The sequence below is a fragment of the Dasypus novemcinctus genome, chromosome 25 (assembly GCF_030445035.2).
Source record: "Dasypus novemcinctus isolate mDasNov1 chromosome 25, mDasNov1.1.hap2, whole genome shotgun sequence".
Classification (NCBI taxonomy): Eukaryota; Metazoa; Chordata; class Mammalia; order Cingulata; family Dasypodidae; genus Dasypus; species Dasypus novemcinctus.
This window is the reverse complement of record NC_080697.1, coordinates 51,018,643-51,046,328: the sequence shown is the minus strand read 5'-3', so window position 1 is coordinate 51,046,328 and position 27,686 is coordinate 51,018,643. Positions and strand designations below refer to the sequence as shown.

Genomic DNA, 27,686 nt, shown 5'->3' with positions numbered 1-27,686 from the left:
CAAACATGGCGGCTAGGGAGCTCATCACCATACATTTCTCAGCTTTACTCTCTCTGGTCCCAAGTTTAGAAACACTGGCAGAAGAGCTCCAAAAGGTCCAGACCAGATGGAGTTTCCATCTGTAGGCCTAGCGTTTATGGCCAGAGGGTATGTGCACTGAGTGCCCAACCTTGGGTCATCAGTACTCTTGGGCCTGTCAGTACTAAGTACAGAATCTTGATGGGAACTTCTTCCTGAATCATACGTTGAATCAGAGGAAGGCATGAACTCTAATGAATGGAGGAGCTTCACTGGGCAGCAAATTTATAGATCACCCCTCTGGTTGCCCTCAAAACTACCATCAGTATATTTCATGCCATGTAGATTAATAAGAATGCATGATTTTACCCAAATAGAAATAGTCTCACGTTCTTTGACTTGATAAAGTAGTTTGCCCTTCAGCTCAATGAGAATCATCTTTTTAAAACATAGTCTGAAACTTTAAGAAAAAGTATTACTCTCTTTGGCTTTTTAAAACCAGACTTAAACCAAGCAATCATCAAAATCAAAACTGTCTTATTATGTATTTGGTGTGCATAAAGAAATTTGGAAATGACAATTCCATTCTGAATTGAATTTAGCAATGTAAAAAGCAACAAAAAAATACATTTTCTCCTTTTGTACTTTCAATATTGCTAAGCATATTTTCAGAATGGATTGGTACTGAAGTTTTGGTGTTTTTTTTTCTGCAAGCTAGTTGCTCTCATAACCCCTACCGATTGACATTGAAACTTGTCTCAAATTCTAACTGCAGAAATACAATTGATTTCCAAGGAGAAAGAGAATAACATTCACGAACAAATGTTCAGCCCTATGTGACCAAAAAATGCATCTATGAATGTATTATTATCGTCATCAAATTATATCTTAATTCTGGTCTTCTACACCTTCACACATAGGAAATTTTCAGAGAAATCACTTGTGTTTTCTTCCAAAACATTTCTTTTTAAGACTTCCCTGTGATTAGGTGAGACTTCCATTAGTTTTTGTAATGATGCCATTGTGCTTCAAATCTCCAGGAACTGGGTTTTAACTGGCTCTCATTTTTCTAGGTGGCTAGTTCCCACCACTTGTTGTCATTAACAATTGAAACTACCTCGAATGTGGGAATAGAAATATCTCAAAGGAGCATTTTGCTTTTACATGCTCTATAGCAGCTGAGCTTTGTCTCTATTTTTGCTGTTATATCCTTTCACTGATTTTTTTCCTTTTATTTCAACTGGAAATGGTCATTTGCCAACCATTTCACTGATTCAAGTCTAATTGGCTTCATTTTTAGGGCTCTATCTAGATAAAATCTGGTTCTCCAAAATAGGAAGGAAGGTCAATGTGAAACATATAGTAAGGCCTTTTCTGACTCAAGGGAAGGGAAATTCCTTTCAGCCTTTGAAATCTACCTCCCTGGTTGATAACTCTTTTGGGCTGCGAGTGACCAAATATAATTGCTCTAGGATATTAAGTCAGTGGCCTTGGAGTCATTAGCTGATAGCCTCAGTCAGGTTAGCTGTTTTTATGCAACACAAAAATATATTCATTGTAAACCCGAATTTGAAATTTTTCTTCTTTATGGAAAAGAAGAGAGAAATCTTCACTGTCCTATAATAATCTGGATTTGAGAAGTTATGCTTTTTGAGAGATAATTTCTGTATAGAATCCTGGGCCTAATTTGGTATAAATTTCAAAAAATGAATGGAAATAGCATAGAATAACTTAAGGAACAAATTAATCAGTCATTTATTATTTATTTCACTTAAACATTTTTTTGTGCACCTCCTAGAAAAGAAAAATTGTTTAAATGGTCTTCTTAGCTATATGAATTGAAAAAAATAACCATATTTGACAGTGTTTTTTCCCCAAAGAAAGAATAAGATTGTAATATTAACTAAAGAAGTGATGGAATTTGTTTTTTTTTGTTTGTTGTATGATTTTTTTACAGTTGATGAAAGCACATGTTTGTAATTATACTATTAACAATATAGGATTCACTATTTCTGTTGTGCAGTTCCATGGATTTTTTTTTATTCTAGTATCATATATATGACCTAACATTTCTGCTTTTAAACATATTCAAATATATAATTCAATGCTGTTAATTATAGTCAATGTTGAGCTACCATTACCACCATCTGTTATTAAAACTTTTCCATGATCCCAATAGGAAGTCTGTATATTTTAAGCCTTAAATCCCTACTCCCTCCCCGTCCTCTGGTAACCTATATTCTTGTTTCTGATTCTGAGTTTGCTTATTCTAATTATTTCATATTGTGAGATCATACAATATTCTCTTTGTTTTGTTTTGTTCTGTTTTGTTTTTTTAAGGTACTAGGCCGGGAATTGAACCCAGGATCTCATATGTGGGAAGTTGGTACTCAATCACTGAGTCACATCAGCCCCCTTATTTTTTCATTTGTTTTGCTTGTTTTGTGTTTTGTTTTGTTTTAAGGAGGCACCAGGACCGAACCTAGGACCTCCCATGTGGGAAGCAAGCCCTCAATCACTTGAACCACATCTGCTCCCCATACAATAATTTTGAAACAGTTTTCACAGATCCACAAATTACTTTTTCTAATTTCCTATAATACTGTTCATTCAGGATATGGTTAAAAGTAGATGGAAAAATTTTAGGTCCTATGGCCTTCCCTTTGAAAGCCTAAATGTAAATTTCTACCTTAAGAACAGCTACCTTAACTTAAGATTTTAAAAATCCTCATTGACATGTATTTTCCTTTTTTTTAGCCCTACATGAATATTGGGAAGGGGGGGTTAGGAACCATCTGAAATGGATGTAAGGAACTGAAAGCATATGCCAGCATATTTAGTTATTTTTTTAAAATTAGTAGGTGATTTTTGTATGGCTATCCATGTTGAGACTTACCAATGCAAGGCAGTTTAATAGAAATGATGTGCTGTTTGGTGATTGTTGTTATCTCTTCTTTCCCCTCCAGTTATCTCATGTGGGCATCCAGGAGTGCCTGCCAATGCCATCCTCACTGGAGATCTGTTTTCCTACGGGGCCGTAGTGCACTATTCATGCAAAGGCAGCCAGAGTCTTAGGGGCAACACCACCAGGGTTTGTCAAGAAGATAGTCGCTGGAGCGGAACCCTACCCCACTGCACAGGTAGAGGGATGTGTCTGCCAGTCGAGATCATCTGTGATGTACATTTATTTGAAATTATGATTTCAATTTCAGCTGTTATTATAAATATCCTTCTCTTCCTCCTTCTTCATCCAATACCTAACACTTTAAATTTTTTTCTCTTTAGGGATGTTGAGTGTTTCTTTCTCATCCTTACCATAAAGCTTGCTTTCCCTTGGCTTTGGTTTGTCTCTATTTGCTCTCTATTCCTTTGTTCTGCTTCCTCCCAATTCTTCCATATTATTTCTGTCTCAATAAAGAAGGAATCACATTTACTCTCTTTGAAAAGCATCATAATCTTAATTCTTCCATGAACTGTTTCTTAAATAAGTAATATTCATGGAAGGCTGATTGACTCCAGGCAAAATTGAGAAGAGTCACACCTCTTATTTGATGTTTTCCTACATGCCCCAAACACCCTAACCCCCATCTCCCACTTACTTCCTATTCATACCCACCCTTGCAGTTATCACAACCTACATTCTCCATTGCCAGTGTTTTGCTTCTTCCAAGAGAATATCCTTTAATCTTATAATTGTATGAATAGACTATTTTGATTTTAGTTATTCAAGAATGATTTCTTAAGTTCTCCCATTTGTACTAAAACAAAGAAAATCTTTCTTCAAGCGTGCCAGAATGCTGTATAACTAATCTCATATTAGATATATATTTAAACAATTTGTCGTTATTTTAATGATAAATACTTTAAGCATGTCTAACAAAATTGTATACTGTTCTATGTGTTTATGTTCAATAGGAAATAATCCTGGATTTTGTGGTGACCCAGGAACCCCAGCACATGGAGCTAGGCTTGGGGAAGAATTTAAGATCAAAAGCCTTCTCCGCTTTTCCTGTGAAATGGGCTATCAGTTGAGGGGCTCTCCTGAGCGAACATGTTTGCTTAATGGATCGTGGTCAGGACTACAGCCTGTGTGTGAAGGTCAGTGATCCCCTTTAAAAAAAATAATTCAATGGAGTGGATGTAGCCAGTAGTTGAGGCTGCTTCACATATACTAGATCCTGGGTTCCTCTGAAAAATGAAATAATTTTTAAAAAACTAAAAAAACTCAATCCTTAAAGATAAAATCATGGACTCCATGCTAACATTGCCAGTAACAGACCACAAAAAACCTAGAGATTTAGACTATTTGCACAATTAAAATGTTTTGTGTTTTTTTTGCCCAAATGTATGAGAACCATCCAAAATCATGACATGGAGGTATACCAGCTATTCAAAAAGATCCTAAAATTCTGGTCTTTACCCTTTGAAAGGCCATAAACTAAAATGAGATTTCTAATATCTTCCTGATGATAATCTGTATGTGATTTTGCCAAAGTTTTATGACTGCTAGAAATAAAGGAATGAGGTTAGGGCCCAATGATGGAGAGCAGTATAAAACACAGGGAAGTTTCTGCAGTTTAGTCTGATAATGCTTCCAGCTCATGTTGCCTTAATCCTACTTGTGGTAAGGGATTGTGTTCTGTATAACAGTTGAGCATGGTTATATTTAAATGTAATATTTGAGAGGCATCGTAGGAAGCAGTGGGATGCCCCAGTATTAACAGTAAAGATGCCATGAACACTTTATGGTCAAATAATAGCAACTATGCCATGTGTTTGCACACCTGCCTTGAGCAAAAGCGAGGTAAGACATGTTGATAGTACATCATTTAGAGTTTAAAAAGTATTATTTAGAGTTCAGGAAGATAGAATTAGAACGTTGCAAATTTTTTGCACCCAGACTTCCCAATTAATGATCAGGCTGTTGAATCTAAGAAGTATTCATTAAATATATATTTTCATATGAATGACACACTTTCTATATAATCTGACCAACTTACATAAGGTCATACAAGATCAAACACAGAACTATAACTCAATTTTCCTTAATATTTGTTTTTCCTTTTATACTATGACATCTCAATTTGTAGCTTTCTATTATTTTATATGTATTGTGTAGATGATAGACAATACATATGTATAATAAGCTGTATTTTATGTATACAATATATATTATATCAAATGTTTTATTTAAGTAGATAACCAGACATATATGATATACAAATAGTCCAAGATAATCTTTGCCTCTGAATTGCCTCTTGATCATAAAGTTAGTATAAATCTTAAGACAAAGCCATTAAAAGGTTGGATTTTGGGAAATATAGCTGGTTATTGGTTGTAAATGTCACCTGGCAGCTGTGAATTGCAGGGTGATACTCTTTAAAATTGAATGAAGCATATGAATATAAATTAGTAGATTTTTTAAACTCATACTCATTTTCAGTTTCTTCTTCTCTTATTAGAATTTTGCCTCATAGAAACTCTTTCACACCAAAATCAGTGTTTTCTATTTTATTATATAGTCCTTTGAAGTTGTACATGACTTTATTAATAACCTTCATTTACTCCCATATAATATTTGCCATCCATCCTATACCTGTGAAGTATTGGTCCTGTGTTTGAACATTATGAAAAATAAATATGAAGACTTCCACTTGTAGCCATGACAGATCAAGTGGTAGTAGACTAACGTTCTTACTGAGAACAACTATAAAACTGAACAAGATATAGGAAGCAATTACTTTCAGTTATTAAACAACAGGCAGCACATGGCTATGACCCTGACAAGAAAGGAAATAAATGAGATGAAGGAGGAAGATGGACTCTTTTTGAGCTGATGAAGTAGAAACAGGTATTCCAGTGACTGAATTGTAAGTTGCAGAACACAGAATCTGAAGAGAATAAGCCGTATACAATGGGAGAGTCCCAGAGACCTATGTGGATTTCCACTGGGTGATTTGACCAAGGGTTGGACTGCAAGCACACATCACGTGCTGCAGAGTTGAGAGCTCACAAGTGATACTGAAGGTCACACAGTGCTGAGAAACACTGGAGGTCCAGCTCAGTCTGAGTGGGGACTTCTAACAGAGTACCTGGGACATTCAGCTGAAGCCTCAGAAAGTCTGTGCATTAGAAACACATACCACTCCCCAAAATAAGAGGACCGTGCTAGTACTACACACAACATGGTTCCAGAGTTTCAGGACACCATGACCCATAGTTAAAAGGAAAAACACATAATAGAATCTGAACCTGAGATGACCCAGATTTTGAAAATAACACACGCAGACTTTAATGGAACTATCAAAGTTAAGTTCAAAAACTTAAAGGAAATAGAATACAAATGTCTTGCATCAAAGTTAAATTTCCTGGTTGTTTAAAAATAATAATATTATGGTTATGTAAGAGAATTTCTTTGCTTAGGAAAAATCACTTTGAATTATTTAACAGTAAAGGGGCAGTATGACTAACTCACTCTCAATATTTTAGAAAAATATGAATATATATTTAGACAGAGAAAGAGAAGAAGCTGGGGCAATATATAAACAAGTGATGAATCTAATGAAAGGGTATAAAAGATGTTTCTTATAATATTTTTGCAATTTTATATAACACTGTAATTATATCAAAGTGTGAATTTACAGAAACATTTACCAGTAAGGTAAAATAAATTCTATAGTAAAATTGCAATTTTGTTTTTCTCCTAAGTTACATTTAATATGCTAAACATATCTGTAGCATATGTCTTTCAGAACTTTTTGAAAAGCACTATGATTTAGAAATGTCTTAGTTTTCTAAGGTTGCTATGACAAATACCGCACAATGGGTTGGCATTAAAGAACAGGAATTTACTGTCTCATGGATTTGAAGACTAGAAGTCCAATAGCAGTTCCTTGACAGGCCGTGCTTTCTGCCAAAGTCTGTAGTATTCTGGTGGAATCTTGTCTTCAATTGTTGGGACCTCTCTCTGGCTTCTCCTGCTTCGGGCTTCTACCTCCTCTTTGTTCATAAGGATTTTGACCATATTGGATTAAGGTCCTCTCTCCCATTAAAACCAACAATAGCATCTCTAATTGTCCTCTTCACAAATGGGCTCACACCAACAGGACTGGAGATTAGGACTCGACTAGATCTTTTAACAGGGAACATGATTAATCCTCAACAATGAGTTAGAAGGTTTAGGTTCTACCGCTGATTCTATGTAATTATTGTCATAAAATCTCAGTTCTAGTCCTTACTGTCCTTTTGTTTAAAAAGAGGGAGGGATAGGGCTAAATCATCTCTACTATTTTATTTTATATTTAAAATATTTTCTCAGTATTTATAATGGCCAAAGGATATCAAAAAATTAGTAACTGAAGATTTATTTAGACATTCTAGCAGTAATCTGATGCTTATTAAAAGCAGCACAAAACTTCATTTTCATGAATATTAAATGCAATGTTGAACTTAATTCTTGGCCTTACACCTGAACTTCCTGTGAGATGAGTGGAAACTTTATCACATTCCCAGAGAACAGAAATGCTAAATATTTTTAAAGGATGATTATTCTCTTGGGAGAGTACATTCTATATTGGGTTTACTTCAAACACTTTGGCTTTGCAAATTAAAAAGGTGGAAAGAATTAAAACAGTTGAGAATGAGTAATGATTTTTCCATGAAAATCTCATTCTTTTGTGGCTGTAATATTCTCCAAGCATTCTCTTTCAACAAAGCATAAATTAATTCATTTATTTGAATAAGAGCTTAATTGGATTTTACTCAGTAATATACCTAACTTAGATTATGCAACGCATTTTAATATTTTGTTTTTCTAAAATAAGCATTTAAAGAGTTTTCTACAAAAGTCCTTAGAAACTTGGACTTTAATACTATATATAGAAAGAAGAAGTTGCTATAATGTTGCTATACTGAAAATATTTCTCAGATATGCCATGCCCCACAAAATTGACTACCTCCAAAACTTCATTGTTTAGTTACAGAAATCATGGGAAGTGGAGTCAGTACAAAATATGTTATGCCCACTAGAACAACAAATGATGTGTAGGACAAAAATGACTAAACACACATATACACATAGACATACACACACAAAAATTTGAAACATCCTTTTGGAGATGCTTTTTGTGTGCATTTTTTTAATTAGAGAAGTATGGGTCCACAGAACAATCATGCCTAAAATACAGGATTCCCGTACACTGCCTGTCAGAGTTTGAGGATTTGTGAACCCCAGAAGAGTATATTCTCAGAATTAATCCATTCCTTTGGGTATGGATCTATTGTGGGATCTTTTGATCAGGTTACTTCAGTTACGGTATGGCCCAGGGTGGGTCATAATCCTCTTACTGGAGTCCTTATAAATGATGAATATGGAGAGAAAGAGAGAAAGTCACTGAAGCCAGAAGCTGAAAGCAAGGAAACCCAGAAGAGAAGGGAGAGACCAGCAGATGCCACTATGTGCCTTGTCCTATGAAAGAGGAGACCAGGATAACTGGCAGCCAAGCATGGGGAGAAAGCATTGCCTAATGATGCATTAATTTGGACATTTTTATGACCTTCAAACTATAGGTTTGTAAGCTTACAAATCTTCATTGTAAACACCAATGCATTTCTGGCATTGCTTTCAGCAGCCCAGTAGCCTGAAACACTGCCCCACCACGAAAAACCTTGCATTGGTGTAGAATATTTGTTATAATTGATGATAGCACTTTTAAATAACTGTATTTTTTACAGTAGTTAACCTTTGTTATGATTGATAAAAGATTGTTAAAATAATACCATTAAGTATGGTCCATAGATTACATTAGGTATATTTTTCCCACATACCTCCCTATTATTAACACCTTGAATTAGTGTTGTACATTTCTCCGTAATTCATGAAAGAACATTCTTTTACTTTTACAATTAACTATAGTTCTTCATATATAAACTCAACTATAGTTCTTCATTTATACAGTCCTATGTTTTATTGTTTATTTTTTATACTAATTACATGTATGTCCTTAAGTTTCCCCTTTAATGACATTCACCAGTACAATTCACTGCTATTAATTATACTCAAAATATTTTGCTACCAACACCATCATCCATTTACAAACCTTACCCATCAAGCTAAATAGAAATTCTGTACAAATTAAGCATCAACTAACTACCGATTCTCTAAACCCAATCGATACCCTGGAAACCTATAGCCTAGATTCTAAATTTATAAATTTGCTTATTATAATTAGTTCATAGCAGTGAGATCATAAAATATTTGTCACTTTGTGTCTAGTTTATTTCATTCAACATAATGTCCTCAAGGGTTATCTATGTTGTAGCATGCATTGGGACTTCATTTCTTTTTGTGACCGATGTCACAAATATGTATATTGTATGCATATACCACATTTTGTTTATCCATTCATGGTCTGGTGGACACTTGGGTTGCTTCCATCTTTTAGCAATTGTGAATAATGCCACTATGAACATTTGTGTGCAAATATCTCTTTGAGTCCCTACTTTCAGTTCTTCTGAGTATATGCCTAATGGCAGGATTGCTAGGTCATATAGTAATTCTGTACCTAGCAATCTCAGGAACTACCAAATGTTCTTTGCCAATGATACACCATTTTAAATGGCCATAACCAATAAGTGAGTGTTCTCCTTTTTCCACATCCTCTTCAATACTTGTAGTTTTCAGTTTCTTTAAGAGCAGCCATTCTAAGTGGGTATGACATGATATCTCATTGTGTTTTGATTTGCGTTTCCATAATAACTAGTGATGTTGAACACCTTTTCATATGCTTTTTAACCATTTGTATATCCTCTTTGGAGAAATGCCTATTCAAGTCTTCTGTCCATTTTTAAAGTGGGTTGTTTTTTGATGGTTGAGTTATAAGATTTCTCTATATGCTCTGGATACTAAATCCTTAGTGGATATCTGGTTTCCTAATATTTTCTCCCAAAAGAGATTGTCTTTTCACTTTTGTAAAGAAATCCTTTGAGACAAACATTTTTAATTTTGAAGAGGTCCCATTTATCTATTTTTTTCTTGCTTGTGCTTTGGGAAATAGTCTAAGAAACCATTGCCTAGCACAAGATTTGAAGATTCTTCCCTACATTTTCTTCTATGATTTTTATAGTCCTGGTTCTTATATTTAGGTCTTTAAACTATTTTGAATTAATTTTTATAGATGGTGTGAGATATAGGTCCTTTTTCATTCTTTTATATATGAATATCCAAATCCACCAATACCCTTTGTTGAAAAGACTATTCTTTTAACATTGAGTGGACTTGGCAGTCTTTTTTTTTTTTAATTGACTTTGTAATAATATTACATTAAAAATATATATATGAGGTCCCATTCAACCCCACCCCCCCACCCCACCTCTCCCCCGCCCCAGCAACACTCGTTCCTATCATCATGACACATCCATTGCATTTGGTAAGTACATCTTTGGGCACCTCTGCACCTCATGGTCAATGGTCCACATCATGGCCCATACTCTCCCCCATTCCATCCAGTGGACCCTGTGAGGATTTACAATGTCCGGTGATTGCCCCTGAAGCACCATCCAGGGCAGCTCCATGTCCCAAAGACGCCTCCAACTCTCATCTCTTCCTGCCTTTCCCCATACCCATCAGCCACCATGTCCACTTTTCCCAATCCAATGCCACCTCTTCTATGTGGATATTGGATTGGTTGTGTCCATTGCACCTCTATGTCAAGAGGAGGCTCAGATTCCACATGGATGCTGGATGCAGTCCTCCCACTTTCAGTTGTAATCACTCTAGGCTCCATGGTGTGGTGGTTGTCCTTCTTCAACTCCATCTTAGCTGAGTGTGATAGGACTTGGCAGTCTTGTCAAAAATCAGTTGACCATAGATGTGAAGGTCATTTTCTGAAGTGTCAATTCTATTTCATTGATCAATATATCTATTCTTGTGCCAGACCATGCTATTTTGACCACTGTAGCTTTGTAATATGTTTTAATGTCAGGAATTTTGGGTCCTCTGATTTTGTTCTTCTTTTTAAAGATGTTTTTGGCTATTTGAGTCACCTTACACTTACAGATAAATTTTGTCTGCAAAGTAGGCTGTTGGAATTTTGATTGTGATTGTGTTGAATCTGTAAATCATTTTGGGTAGAAATGACATCTTAATGATATTTAGTCTTCCAATCTATGAATGCAAAATATCCTTCTATTTATTTAGGTTTTCTTAGATTTCTTTTGGCAATATTTTGTAGTTTTATGTGTACAAGTTCTTTATATCCTTGATTAAATTGAATCATATATTTTATTCCTTTAGCTTCTTTTGTAAGTGGAATTGTTTTCTTGATTTCCTCCTCAGATTGCTCATTACTAGTGTATAGAAACATTATGGATTTTTGCCTTTTGATTGTGTACCCCACCACTTTGCTGAATTCATCTGTTAGCCCCAGTAGTTTCATTGTAGATTTTTCAGGACTTTCTATATGTAGGATTATGTCATCAGCAAATAGTCAGAGCTTTACTTCTTTCCAACTTGGATACCTTTTATTTCTTTTTCTTGCCTAACTTCTCTGGGTAAAACTTCTAGTACAATTATTTTCTTATTTTAAACCACACTTGCATACCTGGGATAAGGTCCACTTGATCATGGGGTATAATTATTTTAATGTGTTGTTGGATTCAATTTGCAAATATTTTGTTGAAGACCTTTGTGTCTATATTCAGTAGAGAAACTGGTCTGGAATTTTCTTTATTTTTCATACATTTATCTTGCTTTGATATCAGGGTGATGTTGGCCCCATAGAATGAGTTGAGTTAGTGTCCCCCCTTTTTAATTTTTTTAGAAGAGATTGAATATGATTGATATTAATTCTTCTTGGAAAGTTTGGTAGAATTCACCTGTGAAATCATCTGGTCCTGGACATTTCCTTTTTGGGAGGTTTATGATGACTGATTTTGAGCTCTCTACTTGTAGTTGGTTCATTCATCTTCTATTTCTTTTAGAGTTAGTGTAGATAGAAGGTGTGTTTCTAGGAATTTGTCTCTTTCATCGCAGGTATCTAATTTGTTGGTGTACAGTTTTCAATATCTTCATTTAGGCTTTTATTTCTGTGAAGTTGGTATTAATCTCCTTCCTTTCAGTTCTGATTTTAGTTATTTGTGTTCTCTCTCCTTCTTTCTTTGCCAGTTTAGCTAATAGTTTGTCAGTGTTACTGATCTTTTCATAGAAGCAACTTTTGTTAATTCTCTCTTCTCTTTTTATTCTCTCATTTATTTCTGCTCTAATATTTGTTATTTCTTTCCTTCTGCTTGCTTTTGAGTTAGGTTTCTGTTCTTTTTCTGGTTTCTTCAGGTGTGCATTTAGTTCTGTATTTCTCTTTCTTTGAGTCAGTATTTTGGATTCCTTCACTAGTCTCTAACATCTTCCAGAGATTTAAGCAATTGGAATTTGTCCTTAAATTCGCTAAATCTGTGAGGAGGTATGTATCAGTAATCCAAAGGGGTGCCAAAGCAAAATACCAGAAACTGGTTTGCTTATATAAAGGGTGTTTATTTGGGGTAGAAGCTTACAGTTACCAGGCCATAAATTGTAACTTACTTCCCTCACCAAAGTCTGTTGCCATGTGTTGGAGCATGATGGCTCTTCCTCTGAAGTCTTTGTGGTCCCAGCTTCTTCCAATATCAGCTGTAGGCTGGGATAAATCTTGTCTCTTTCCCAGGGCTCATTTCTCTCGAGGCTCAGCTCCTCAGGGTTTTGGTCTCTGCAGCTGCAAATTATCAGGGAAATGGCTCATCTTTCTTCCCAGGGCCTCTGTCATGTCTAAGGAGCCCTCTCTATTACTCTGTGTTCTTCTCCTGTGTGTTTACTTCCTAGGGTTCTGGCATCCAAAACTCAGACCTCCCTTCTCTGCGGTGCAGTTTCACTGTGAGCCCCAGCCCCCTGGTGGGCGGTGACTCACCCACCTACTGATGTGGCCCAGTAAAATCCCTAATCATTATTTAATCATGCCCAGAGGAAGAGAAGAATTTACAAACATAATCCAGTACCTATTTTTGGAATTCACATTGTGGATGATTTCACTCCCCACTCTTTTTCTACTTCTTGTTGTTGTTTTCCTCATTTGCTATCATAGGTACAACTCTTTGGGGCGCATGCTATTCTGTACAGAAGAAAAGATTATCAGTGACTTTTGCATTTCATAAAATTTTGCCACGACTTCATATCTTCAGGCTCCTAATCAATATCACCAGCTCTCTGACAAAATTACCTCTTCTGAATCTATTCAAAATCATTGGGTCCTAACAGGAAATTTCAATTAATTGAGAAAAGGCTAGAGTTAATGAGTCACAAAAGAAAAATCTTGAAAAAATTCTTAAATATCAAAGAATTTGTATTTCTAATATATTTCTGTCCCTTTAAATCATGTTTGCTTTGGTTAGCAAGTGACTTTAAATCACATGCTCCTTAATTTATCTTATCTTAGGAAGTTTCGTAAACATAACTATACCCCCTAAACATAACATACTCCCTAGTCTTAAATGCATTAGGTAGCTCCTAGTCCTCTTTCCCTTGAGATTTTGAGAGAGCCAACATTTTACTCAGGTGAGGGATGTGTGGTATGATGAAGACATGAGCAGTAGCATCACCTGTCATATATCCCTTAAATGCAACTCTTGTACCAGATATTATACTAGGCATTTTTCAAATACTTATTTACAACATTTTTATCTACTCTTGCAACAACTGGGAGTAAGTACTGTTATCCCCATTTTACCATTAAAGTTACTAAATCTAGAGAACTTGAATTGCTTGTTCAAGTTACTTAACTTGTATGAAAAGATTCAATCTCACATATTTTTAACTCTCAAACTAGAATGCTTTCTAATACAGCCTGACAAGTAAATTTGTTGATATTTGTAAACAATAATGTGTATTTGGTGTAATTGTAATTCTGTTTATTATAAATCAAATAAAAGAACATTCTTTTTTACCAAAAGGAATCACATTAACCAAAGTTCCATAAGAGAAAATTTTTTTTAAAAGATCAAAGAAAGTCAGGAAGCAGAAAACATGATGAAATTTTAACTTCTGTTTAAGAAATCTTTTTTCCCCCATCTCTCGACTCTAATTTTAATCTTGTTTTTGTTTTAGTGTTAGTTTTCTTATACTGTATAACATTACAGTGTTGGTATAAAACAGGTATTCTAATACTGTCTTATAATCTTCATTTTCATAATTATAACCATGAAAAGTGGTTCCCTCTAAGCACACACAAAGCCATGTTTACCACGAACTTTACTTTAAATAATACAAAATTTGAGGGGGCTTTCCCAATATTAGGGTGTCATTACTATAATGGAGAATCATATACTGATAATAAATTTGTCTATAAATTAATCTGAATACTTTTCACAAGTTTATTGATTAGTTTTGGCATTGAGCCAATATGGGCAATTTTCAAAAATGCTATATAGATTTCAATAACAAATATAATATGAATAAAATATAATAACATGGGTATTCTTTCCTGGTTTATTAAGAATTGGACCAAAAACAATTCTACTCTGAGAGGGTTTCCATTATACATTCATATATCTATTGCACACTAGGTGATGGATAAGGGATTATAGCTGGCATGAGTAATTTTCTTGAATATTCTAGTAACTTGGTCATTTAAAATATAATATTTTAATGTATAACATAGTCATCGTAGAACATTTTTGAGCTTTAGAGAACCTTAGATATCATCCACTTCTGGATTGGTAAATATATCTCATCTCAAATGCCAACTAAGAAACTGCTGAAAAGTCTGTGTTACAAAGGGCTGGAAATTCATACCCAGATCCATTAGTGAAGAGGGTTGTGTTTGATTAATTCTGTTTGTCAAGGGCAAGGTATAGAAGCATCAGCATGTATGCTCTGTATTTCCCAAACAAAATCTAGTCCAACCTGAGGGTAAGCACATTTTTCAATGTAATATGAAAGGTAATTCCCTAAATTTCCAATATAGTGATTTTTTTAACATGCTCTATAAATTTTGCAATCTATTTTCCTCCATATTTTAAAGGATAATGTATCTTAGTTCTCAAGGCTAGATTTAAAAGGAAAGCAACTAAAAAATAATATTTTCAAATAGTTTGGTCATTCTCAGAAATGGTGTCATAATATAGGCTTGTTATTAAGATCTAGCCAACGGTCACTTCTTTATACCTCTGCCTATTGTACATTATTGTGGGAGGGCTATGGAGGAAAAATAACCATCTTATTGGAAAATAGACCCAATTAAATAAAAGGACAAAAAAGAAAGTTCTGTAGATTGAAATCATCACCTTGATATGTATCCAGAAGCAACTGAACTCTCTTCTCTTTGCTGATGAAGGAGCAAGGAAGAGAGATTCACTGAGCATAGACATGCTGTATGGCTCATCATTAACTGAGGCCGTGTACATGACAGCACGATTATCTGGAGAGAAATATAAAAGTGCATCACACCGAAGTCTAGTAGCACACCTCTATGTTTAGTAATATTGAGAAGAGCATTTTACAAAACAGTTTTAAGTTTAGTCTTCCATGTTGTTAAGGCCTTCTTTATTTTCAAAAATGAACTTTCCCAGAGATTTAAAATAGAACCTGATTTACCAGATTTAAAAAAACAACAACAAAAAACAACTACGGCATGAAGGAAAACACTCTGAGTTGCTAATATTATAGATATCATTTTTAAAAATAAAAATTTCCCTTTCAAAGTATTAAAAACATGTTAAATTCAAAAGTAGCAAGTTTGAATTCTCAATGTTTACTGCATCTTTTAATTTATTTTGGATATAATGTACTTTAAAAAGAATAAAACGAAAATACACTTTTCACATATGTAACTAATCACTAAAATGGTGGTGCAAGCCATACAGGAAAACGTGTGTATTAAAGATCTTCCATAGTAATATATGGTATGTTTTTTGAAAAATAACTATGTAGTCTATTGAACTGATAACCTCTGGTCTTCTGTATTTATCATTCTAGTAATGGTCACTCTCTTTGCATGTCATGGTTTTTGTTTCCCTAAAAGCTGTGTCCTGTGGCAATCCTGGTACCCCTACCAATGGCATGATCATCAGTAGTGATGGAATTCTCTTCTCCAGCTCCGTCATCTATGCTTGCTGGGAAGGCTACAAGACCTCAGGGCTAACGACTCGGCACTGCACTGCCAATGGCACCTGGACTGGCACAGCTCCTGACTGCACAAGTTAGTATCAGCTGTCACAGCAGGTGCAGGGCATCGTAATGCATCTAGCTGACTGAGGAGAAGAAATGTGTTTTTATGTGTTTTATTTGTCTTTAATTCCTAGAGAACAATGTGTGCTTGATATTAGGATTGCATTTATTAAATATTATTAAGATTTTTTTCTCCTCTTTCTTATTGATACGCTTGGAGCTACTTGAAAGGTCCATTTGGGCAGGAGCTTGTGAAATTAAAGCCCAAAAGGTCCAGGTTTTCTCTCTATGTAGACCACTTAGTTTATAGAAAAATAAAGAAGTTGTTTGATACTCTGGTCACAATCTGCATGTATGTCCTTGACCAGCCAGAGTGTGATTTCTTCACACATAACTAGTAAGGATGCTTGACAAGGGTAGGGGCTGGCATCAGCACAATCTACTGCCAATAGGACAGAAATGAGGGGTACTGCATGTGGCTTCCTGACAGGCCAGTACAATTAGCAAGTAAAGGCTGGTGTTGCTTTAATAATTCATTGCTTAATCACTTTGAATAGCAGTTCAAGGAGAGAAACTTGGATGGAAACCATGACTAATACATTTCATCATAATTTCGTGTTTTCCCGGTTCTTTTTTGTTACCTGCTTATTAGTTATAAGTTGTGGTGATCCAGGTACACTGGCAAATGGCATCCAATTTGGGAATGATTTCACCTTCAATAAGACTGTCAGCTACCAGTGCAATCCTGGCTATCTCATGGAACCCGCCACGTCATCCACTCTCCGTTGCACTGAAGACAGTACCTGGAACCAGAGCAAACCTGTCTGCAAAGGTCTGTGTCATATACTCCTACTGATATGAATAGAGGTCTTTACTGAATTATTTTTATGTCATTTCACAAACATTTATACAACCTTTCTATGTATTAGGAATGCTTGTAAACATGTATACGGATACAGATCTCTTAATTTTCATAATATGTTTAGCTCAGTCTTAGGGATGGGGAAACTGACTCACAGAGAGGAATCATGGCTCAGGATTATGCAGCCAGGGATGCAAGAGTCAGGATTCAGACTCAGGCCTGCTGCCTTCTAGAGGCTGTGCTTCTAGTCACAATGTTTCGCTGTCTCTTGGTAAACATTTGATTGCCCACGATTGTCTTATGGCAGAGTTGAGGATGACTGTATCATAGGTGACTATAATGACAGAGATAGAGAAATATAATTTAGAATGAAACTGCAGAGACAAGATGAGCATTGAATAAGGGCCACGTGTGACAGATAGTGTTGGTGTCCCAATGGTTTAGGTGGTTTGAATGCTGAGAATGATAAAGTCGCACACACCAAAGGGGTATGAAAAACTTTATTACTCTCATGATGGGACTTTCCAGGGAGCGTGGGGGAACGCTGAGGCCGGTCGTGTGGCATGAGCGAAGCGGAGGCAGTGGAGCGGGTGCATTCAGTGATGCGGGAGAGGGCTGCGTAAGGCTTTGTGCTAGAGCGAGGGATTTGCATCTTCTGAACTTCTTCCACCTCCGAGAGGGAGAGCACAGGCTTTCTTATCGGCCTGCTGATGTGTGGAACAAGATGGGAAGGAAGGGTTGGGGCTTGAAAGTTGTCAATTCTCATCTTCATTATATGTCAAAAAAAAAGAAAACACTGTGATAATTGAGCACTAAAACACGGGGAAGCCTGGAGGGAGGAAAGTCCATCCTCAATGGACTCTGAAAGACAGATTTGGTGTGCCCCAAGATTTGTGAGAAATAACTGAGACGTAGGTGTTCAAAACTTTTATTTCCATTCTCTTCTGTCATGAACATATTCTTGGTGCATCCTCATTTTCTCCCCCACTTCACGCTATGCCTGTGACATGATGGGCAGCAAATAAGTGTTTCATGAAGCTCATAAATGTGTGTTGGGAGTATTTTAGTCAAATGGTTATGTTGATAACAATTGTCAATGAAATGGTCTGGAAACTGGACCTTTCTATTGCTCTATTCCCTCCCTCTTCACTTCCCTTTTCAACATCTGTGGCTAACAAGGTCCTACCAGATCAGACCTCTCTCTTGCTGGGCTAATCCATCAGTCTCCCATCCTTATGGGAAGAAGTCTTTAGTGACCGCTCTTGTCTTAGGACCTCTCACCTGGTCATCCCCTCTGCCTAGAGCACATTTTCCTCAGATCTTCATATCATGGACATTCTCAAGAAAGAGTTATTAACTAAATGAATATGTGGCTGGAGGGATGAATAGCAAGAGAAAGGCCCATTTTCACCTGCTGGGAGTCCACGTGTGATTCTGAGCGCTCAGGTGTCTTTCTCGCATGAGAAAATAGGGACATGAGTGCACCTTGGAAAATACCTGTGAACATCTCCCTCCCCCTGCCATATGCTGCTTGCTTGCTTTTTTCCCGCCACCTCCAATGTCATAAGTTTGTGGAGTTGTTAGGTCTTCATTGGATCCTCAGGAAAGACAACATTTAGATAGTGTTGTTTTATTGTTGTTGATGATAATGTTACCAGTCATGCTTCTTAGAATAATTGCTAGAGTGGGAATCGTAGATAGTGGATTAGTGCCAAGGGAGACATCATCTGTAAGAACTGGGTTCTTTCTCTAGAGCTTATAATCCCACATATACAATAAATATTAGGCTCTAAGTCCATTATAAAACTTGTAAGTGATGTTTTACGAACTCTTCTTCTTTTCATATAAATATTTCTTTTTATGTTTTTGAAGCGAATGGATGAACAGACTATATCTTTTGACAGTTATATGCTATCTTTCAACAAACAAAAAATACATATGGCAGAAGAAATTCTTACTGACAATGTATAAAAGATCTCATGTTAAAAGGTTAAAATAATATGCTCATGTCATTTGACCAGGTCTGGTTTTGATTTGTTCATCATAAAAAGTTACATGTTAAATAAGGATATTTCTCCCTTACTTGGCCTTGGATATATTGAAAATGTCATGTTCAATCCAATTTTTTTTACAGTATGTTGTTTTTACTCTACTTTGGTTTTATGTACTTGATCTAAGTTAATTAAGAAATATTGGAGAAAAGTTTCATTTTTTTATTTACTGTCTTCCTCAATTCTTTTCTTGAAAAAATGTGGATGTCATTTGTAATTCAGTTTAAATTAAAAGGTGAACATTGATGTGAACAATTTGAACATTACAGTTGTAGTAGAAGCTCTACTGTGTTTAATCTTTGTTTTTATGGACATAGCTGTCATGTGCAGTCCACCTCCTCAAGTGCAATATGGAAAAGTGGAGGGAACAGATTTCCACTGGGGCTCCAGTATAAGTTACAGTTGTGCTGACGGCCACCAGCTTTCTCACTCAGCCATCCTCTCCTGTGAAGGTCATGGAGTGTGGGAAGGGGAGATCCCCCAGTGTCTACGTAAGTCCGCCTTAATGATACTGATTAAATTAATTTAATATGCTAACCTGATTCAGGGCAATATACTATTAGCATCTTTAAATATTGTTGGGTTTTTTTCCACCAAGTCTTTGCTTACCGCTTTTTCTCTCTTTAACTTTCAATAGCTGTGTTCTGTGGAGATCCTGGTACTCCTGCTGAGGGGAGACTTAATGGGAAAAGTTTCACCTATAAATCTGAAGTCTTCTTCCAATGTAAATCTCCACTTATACTAGTGGGATCTTCAAGAAGAATCTGCCAAGCCAATGGCATGTGGAGTGGCATACAACCCACCTGTATCGGTAATAATTATAAGACAGTCTCAGAAGCTGTTCTGTGATAAGGACATTTCATCTAAAAAATCTGATTACATGTGTTTACATAGATAATGTTCCCATATATAATTTTCTGTGGAAGGTAATATCCTTGATATTAGTGTAATTACTTATTAATTAAATTGAAGACTCTTTTAAGTAGTGCACACCAGGTTTGAAGCCTAGAAATCTGCTAAAATACCTACTAGCTAGATTTCGTTCACTTACCTAAAATTTTCTAATGCCTGTCTATCTCAAATGACAACTGCATTAATTAGGGGGAGAGACCTTCGTGGAAGATGTCGTTACTGCTGTTCTTTGAAACAGCCATCACCAGAGAAACAGCCTAGACTGCTGTTTGATTGCTTTCCCTGAATTTCCTGTGTCTCGTTCAGTGGGTGTCCTCACTAATCTAATGGTTCTGTTAGCAATGGTAGAAAGAGCTGCATTGGTCACTAACGTTCTATTCATTTTAGCATGTAAGAATGAAACCTGCAAGTCAGAAGACATTTTTACATGACCTAAACCCCTCACTTTTAGATTAAATCTCTGCATCATGGAAAAGATTCCGATAGAAATTACATTTGTCCAAAGTCACAGTGTTAGCAGCACAGATACCAGAGCCCTAGCTGTCCCCTCTGTGCTCTTTCCTGCATACCTCACTGCTGCAGGGTTAAATTTTATTGCTATCTTTATTTTGTTCATACTGCTTTATTGAGCAGGAGGTTCAGTGGTGGTCTGCATATTTGTAGTAAACAATTAACGATTTATAGTCTTGATTATTTCCTAAGAGATTGAAAGACATCTCCTTAAAAATAAGATAGAATGAGAAATAATTTCATCACAGCTCTGGTCTTTCTAATTATAAAACTATTTACTGCCATTTGATTTAAGCTAGTGCTACATGGTAGCTAGCTCTTTATTATAAAATATTTCCTTCCCCTATGTTAGGTTAATTGTGCTTGAAAACAAAATTTTAAAAGTTATCTATTTTGTTTTCCTGCTAGCAGCTGCAAAGCCACAAATAATGAAGCTGAAATGCCCTTACTTGCTCATATCTTACATTTTTTGAAAATGTCACATGTTGCTTTACCATGCACTTGAGTTTTGATGCATTAAATTTATTTCTCATTATAAAGTCTTGAAAAAAAAATAATGCAAGGAATTTGGGATCATGAATGACCAAATGAAATGTCCATTATTTGAATTGCTAAGAACCGAAGGACAAGAACAGATAGTTTTCAAAGTCTGTGCATTATTAATTAACCAATATGTCAGTAGAGAAAAATTAAACCTGAGGATGGAAAACCACTGAATTTCTATCATCAAATGCCATTCACTATTATGCAGAAACAAACATACAGAGCAATTTAAAGAAGTATGAAGAAAACAATAAAAAGAACAATTTAATTTTTTTTGTTCCCTAAAAATCATCTTGCACATTTGTCAAAGCAAACTTTCTCAAATTTGTAATATATTTTAGCAAAAGTGTTCAAATTCCTGTAATAACTATTTCTGATCTGTTTTGTTCTGTTTTGTTTTAATTCTGAATTTCAGATCCTGCTCATAACACCTGCCCAGACCCTGGTACGCCACATTTTGGAATACAAAATAGCTCTAGAGGATATGAGGTATTACATTTTTATTTTTTATGTTTTTCTGTAAATATAAAATGCAATTGTTACTCAAATATATGTATATTTCTTCCATACCATCTCTTCATGCTATTTTCCCAAATAAAATGTATTCAAAGAGGATTATTGCATGGGATTTTAATTGTCAAAAAACAAGGTGATTGTATATCTGGGCTCATATAGTAGCAATTGCTATATTAATTTCTATTCAAAAACATATAATTCTATATTTTTGTCTGCTGAACTGACAGTGGAATTCTTGGATGGGGTGCGTAGTCACTGAGTAGTTACACATAGAAGATCCCATATGGTGACTTGATACGATGAGAAAATAGTATTAAATTCTAGATATACAAACAGAAGAAGAAAATTTATTCAAGCCCCTTGGGCTAAATATCTTCTCTATATGATCTTTTAAAGTGCTATGAATTATTAGCATACTGTATATCACTTGTAAATGTGCATTTGACTTCTTAATAAAAAGTATATTAACACTTCAATTAATATTGAAAGAATACCTAAAAAATGGAAGATAATGAAGCTTGAAATGAAGTTGATTAACCATTCTTAACCAACTGACTTAATGGCCCTTTGAGTATATAACTTCGAAAGCCAGAATTAAAACTGCATACTACTTTCAGGTTAGAAAGCCCAGCAATTGAGTGTAAAAAATCTTTTTCTTGCCATCTCTCATGAAAGCGAAAATATTCTCATTTTTCTGGCTTTGACATACACTGGCTACTTCCTGATAGCTCTCTTGCATACCTGCAAAGAAAAATTTTATAAGTACCTGGAAGGGTAAATCCAGCACTTTTCATATTAGGTCCCAATTCTCAGAAAAAGTATCACGATGCTTTGAACTCTTCCTTGGCATGTTTAGGTGGCTTCACAGCTAAAGACATGAACAAATTCAGTCCCAAGTAGGAGTGCAGGGTGTACAAAGCTGCCTTCCAGCCCCCGAGCACCTTTCTGTAGGATGTGCCCCTTCTCCCTTCCCTGTTCTCTCATGTCTGGTTCTCTGTATCAGACATAGGTGGCCATGGAAGATCTTTGGTGTCCCTCAGCACATATCCATAGCATGTTAGATGAGAAATATTCACTGACCACTGAGAATCCTCTCCAATAGAAAGAGAGATAAATATACAGGCAGTTCCAGCACATTGTAGTAAGTGACATGATGAACATTTGATGTTGGGGAAGTGCAGAAAGCAATATATGATCACTTCTTGGAAGAGCAGGAAGTGATGCTCAGGGGAAGGGAAATTTAAACGAAGTCCTGAGAAGTAAGTGGGAGATACCTGGTGAAGTTCTAGTAGGAAAGATGTCCTAGGCATTCAGATAACATAAATAATTTATATTTGAAGCCCCATAAGTACAGATTTAGTTTTGATAGATTCTCATAGAGGGCAAGGTTGGCCAGTCCCCAAACATTGTTAACAAAATAATTTGCTAATTAAAACCAATTGATTAAAATATGACTAGCAGGAAAAAAAAAAACAGAAAAGGAAATTATAGGTACTACAAACTTACTCTTTTTTCTAAATTAGCAACTAGAGAGGAGTAAAACTAAAATCAAAAAGGAAAAATGTACTCACTCCAAATAGCCTTCTAAAGCATCACAATTTGCTGTACCTAAGATCTTACTTTATGCACTGAGTTATCTATCTTGAGTACAATGATTTAAGATGTGACTCAAATGTATATGTTTATTCAAACAATAGCTTGGAATTAAAATTAAAATTACTGGTATAATTTTCCCCTGGAATCTGCTTTCGAGCATTGTTCGTTTTTATTGAGTTGGTTTCTTTACTGGATTTTTCTGTCTAGGTTGGAAGCACAGTCTTCTTCAGGTGCAGGAAAGGTTACCACATTCAAGGTTCCACAACTCGAACTTGCCTTGCCAATTTAACGTGGAGTGGAATGCAGACCGAATGTATACGTGAGTGATTGTTCTGCCGCTGCTCAGCCATAAGCTGTTTATTGTGGGTTACATGGCAAATGTTTACTGTCAAGGGAAATGATGAGGAACTGACTTACTTCTGTTTGTTTTTAATTCCCTAGCCTAGTGGTTTTCAGAGTATGATTATTTCCTAGGACCAGCGGCATCAACATTACTTGCCAAGTTGGTAAAAATGCAAATTCCCAAGCCCCGTCCTAGACCTACTTATTCAGAAACCTGGGTGAGGTTGGGGTGGGAAGAGTTTATCAAGCTCTCCAGGTGACCCTGAGACGTGTGATAGTCTGAGAAACTTTGCCAGAAACCAAAGACATGAGAAATCTTACATTTAACGGTCATGGAGAGGCGTATCATTTACTCACGCTACTTCTCTTCCAGTATGTTTATATCAGATTGTAAAGAGGGGATAAACTGGGTTATGTAGTATGTCAGAATAATTTTGTAATTTAATCAGAAGAGTTAGAAGAAATGTTTGAATGATTAGTGAGTCAATAGTTTATTCCCTATCAATTTATTGAAATATAGTGTCTATTCATACCATGTTAAGCTATCATATAATATGTGGATATTATATATATGTGTGTGTGTAGAAATGTATACACACATATATGGAGCTCACTAATATCAGGTCTTTTAAAGAAATTTAATGTATTTATCTTAATAGTTCATCAGGAGTGCTCTGTTTATTTCAGATCTATCATCTCCATCTTAAATTATCTCTGCACATAATTATATATATAGAGAGAGATGCATACACATGCACACACATATGGATATACAGGAAGGGAGAGAGCAGGAAAGAGAGAGATGGAAAAGAGCAAGTTCTTCTTATGTTGAATGTTGCAGAATTGTGGCAAGTTGGAGAAATTTAAAGCTGTATTCAAATATTTTAAATGGCAAACTAATTTCAAATTGTTTGCAAATTGAAAATTGTTAACTAATTTTCAAGTCCCTTTCCACCATTTCTTTAATTTCTTTAGACACTAACTTTGTAATGAATAAAGTCCCAGTGGTTTCTAATGGAATAAATATGATTTCAGCTCATGCCTGCAGACAGCCAGAAACTCCAGCCCACGCCGACGTGCGCGCTATAGACCTGCCGACTTTTGGTTACACCTTAGTGTACACCTGCCATCCAGGATTTTTCCTTGCGGGTGGATCTGAGCACAGGACATGCAAAGCAGATATGAAATGGACAGGGAAATCACCTGTTTGTAAAAGTAAGTCACTGATCAAAGAGTGAAAAATATATTCCTGAAGAGCAAAGGAAAGTATCAACTGCCCGTGAGGCTAGTTTCCAGGTTAAAGACCTATAAGAAAATACCATCACGGAAGTGATGTTAATCTCTCTGCCTAAATCTGTACTTCATGTGTGTGCATGTGTGTGTGTGGATATGTGTGTAGCAAGTGCTTGGCACTTTGGAAACATATGCTAATTAGATACACAGATTTTATGATTTGCTAATTACATTTTATTCCAAAGAGAAAAACTATTTGAAGAAAATCATTCTGAGTTGAAAGGAAAATAATATACAGTGTATTTTCAGGATTATGTTATCTTAAAAATGGAAATGAACAAATATCACCTTGTGCCTGAAAATATATAAAGTTGACTCTCTTAAGTGTTGTTACGTTTAAGATCACTCAAGCTGTTTGGTGGTGGAATTTGAGTTTATGTGTTTTTAATGCTCACTGACTCTACTTTAAGAGTTACAAATGTAAGTAGCATGGAAATGATGCATTAATTACTCATAAATTTGCATATTTACAAATGGGAGTAATAACTCTGGGTCCTCATTGATAACAGCTAGTCTTTCAGGGTTTTCCACCAAATATAGATTATATATACATAGAGCATTAAATAGCAGTAATAAAAATTATTGTTTAATAAAATCAATGACTAGTTTTAGTTTCCTGGAGCCTGTTTATAGTACTCAAGTTAGGAATTTTTAAGAGACTTATATTTCCCTTGCCCTTCTCTGTCAGAAGTAGAGCACAAACTTAAAAAAAGAAAAGAAAGGTAACTTGCAGTTTGATATAAAAGTATAAATCCAAGAGATTATGAGTTAAATCTAACTTAATTCACCAAATTAACAGTCTGCAAGGGAAATAAATTGATGTTCTTCAGTGTTAAATTTCAAATTCATTGACTTGGGGGGTTGGAAAATTAAGAGAGATTATGAAATCTTAGTTATTTTTCATATTTCACTTATGACAGCATATCCTTAACCAGGAAACTCTTACAAGCCACCCTCATTTACAAGGCTCTCTGTTGTAGCACTCTAGATGGGATTACTACATGTTAGATCAGTATTTATTTTCATCCTTGTACTCAATATCTCGGCATACACAAAGGATATTTTGCTGTGAATATATGGGTTGAAATTGTATATGTATAAGATAGTCATTATTTTTGTACATTTAGAAAATCTGAAGAAGGGAAAATGGCTCAATTTGACATTTTCAACATTATTCAAAAATACATGCTTTTGAAAATGATAATTTGTCTTTTTACTTGTAGGTAAAGGAGTGAGAGAAGTTAATGAAACAGTTACTAAAACTCCAGGTTTGTATACCAGAACAGTTATAGATGTAAATCAAATAAAATGATTTGTTTTCTACTATACTCTCTACGGTGAAGCAATTTTTTAACATTACAGTTTCTGATTACAGTATTCCATGGAAAAGTTAATGTTTCACTTTTTTAAAACACCAAGCCTATAAAGAGTTCTATGTCTTTCACATGAGTAGTTTGTTAGTGAAATAACAGTACATTACTTAAGAAAAGCTTTGGTGTTATCAGACATTTTTTCATTAAAAGTTGCCTTAGGCAGTTTGTAGATAGAAATGGACATTAAACATTGATCATACAATGTGACATAATGGAGAGCCTTATAAAGAGGGTTGCAATTCCTTCCTCCAAATATGGGAGTTAAAGTAAATGAGGTAATTTAAACAATAGCTTTTGACAGCATAAATTGTACCAACAAGCGATTCAAAGGCAAAGCCCCATTTTTAACTCAAGCATCTAGATAATCCAGGCATCCCCTGCCTCCTAAAATGTTCTTACTGGCTTTTCTGGGTCATGTGGTACCTTGCTAAGAGCATTCTATAACAAGTAGGAATGATGCAGTGCTGTTTACTAAGGAAGGTTTCTGTTACTTCAAATCATCTGGATTATTGTATCTATGTAATAAATGTAGGTATTATTTAGATAAGGAAATGCATCCTCCAAATTATATTGAGTCAAGCTTATTTTTTTTCAACCAGAAACAGAAAACTTTTGTAAGTATTTAAGGTCATTTTACTAGTGTTTTCCTTAATCAAGTTTTAACACTGGTTTCTTGAGCATAGCCTCTAACTCTGATAGGTTCTATTCTAGATTCACACAGGTAAAGAGTATGTGTCATGCTGTTAGTAAGTCCGAGTGGTGTTATACATTTAATTCTTAGACAAGGCAAAACGTAACAACATGATTAGAGGAATTTCTCCAAAGTATACCATAATGTATAAAAAATGTACTTTTACTTCTCCTGGCCACTTTGTTTAAATAGTACTTAAAGATTAAAATACAGAACTCCATATTCCTTTCCCAGGCAACACTTTTTAAAATGGAAAGAAAAACAATTTGTTTATTTTTGTTCTATGTTTGTTTTGTTTATTTTTCATTAAGCTATTTATTGAAATATCTGAATGCTGTTTTTGAAGGCGCAAATATTATTATCAATACCCCTTCTTTCTTTCTGAAGGGAAGTGCTAATTATTAATAAATAATCTTTATCAAGGTGGTACATCATAACCTTTGTAGCTGTTTGGTTGTTGAATCACATCTTCAATATATCAGCAACAAATCAAATGACAAGGAGACAAAAAGATGATCTCTAACACGTTATTAATGGTTGTATTTGAACACAAACAGTTCATTCCCAAGTCACCAGTTACACTTTACTCTGCCCATTCTGTCATGATACATCCTATGATACCCCCAAAGAATTACTTAATTGAACAGCTTAAACAATCCATTAATATCTTCGATGGAGTATATACATTATAATTAGGGAAAGTAATTTTGATATTATTTTAAAGTACATTAATTTTAGTAAGGAAATAGTGCTTTTGGGGTTGACTGTTAAAACTCAGGGCCTTTATAAT

The 27,686-nt window shown here is 35.2% G+C and overlaps 1 protein-coding gene across 1 annotated transcript in view; it reads left to right on the top strand.

Moving 5' to 3' along the window:
- Positions 1–27,686, top strand: part of CSMD1 (CUB and Sushi multiple domains 1) — a 2,093,507-nt gene that overhangs the window by 2,047,170 nt on the left and 18,651 nt on the right. Inside the window, exons 56-65 of the mRNA XM_058288018.2 lie at positions 2,985–3,158; positions 3,934–4,116; positions 16,062–16,238; positions 16,860–17,039; positions 19,438–19,611; positions 19,758–19,931; positions 21,501–21,574; positions 23,405–23,516; positions 24,575–24,754; positions 26,056–26,100. Coding sequence (XP_058144001.1) covers positions 2,985–3,158; positions 3,934–4,116; positions 16,062–16,238; positions 16,860–17,039; positions 19,438–19,611; positions 19,758–19,931; positions 21,501–21,574; positions 23,405–23,516; positions 24,575–24,754; positions 26,056–26,100 — 1,473 coding nt within the window. The remainder of the gene's footprint in view (positions 1–2,984; positions 3,159–3,933; positions 4,117–16,061; positions 16,239–16,859; positions 17,040–19,437; positions 19,612–19,757; positions 19,932–21,500; positions 21,575–23,404; positions 23,517–24,574; positions 24,755–26,055; positions 26,101–27,686) is intronic.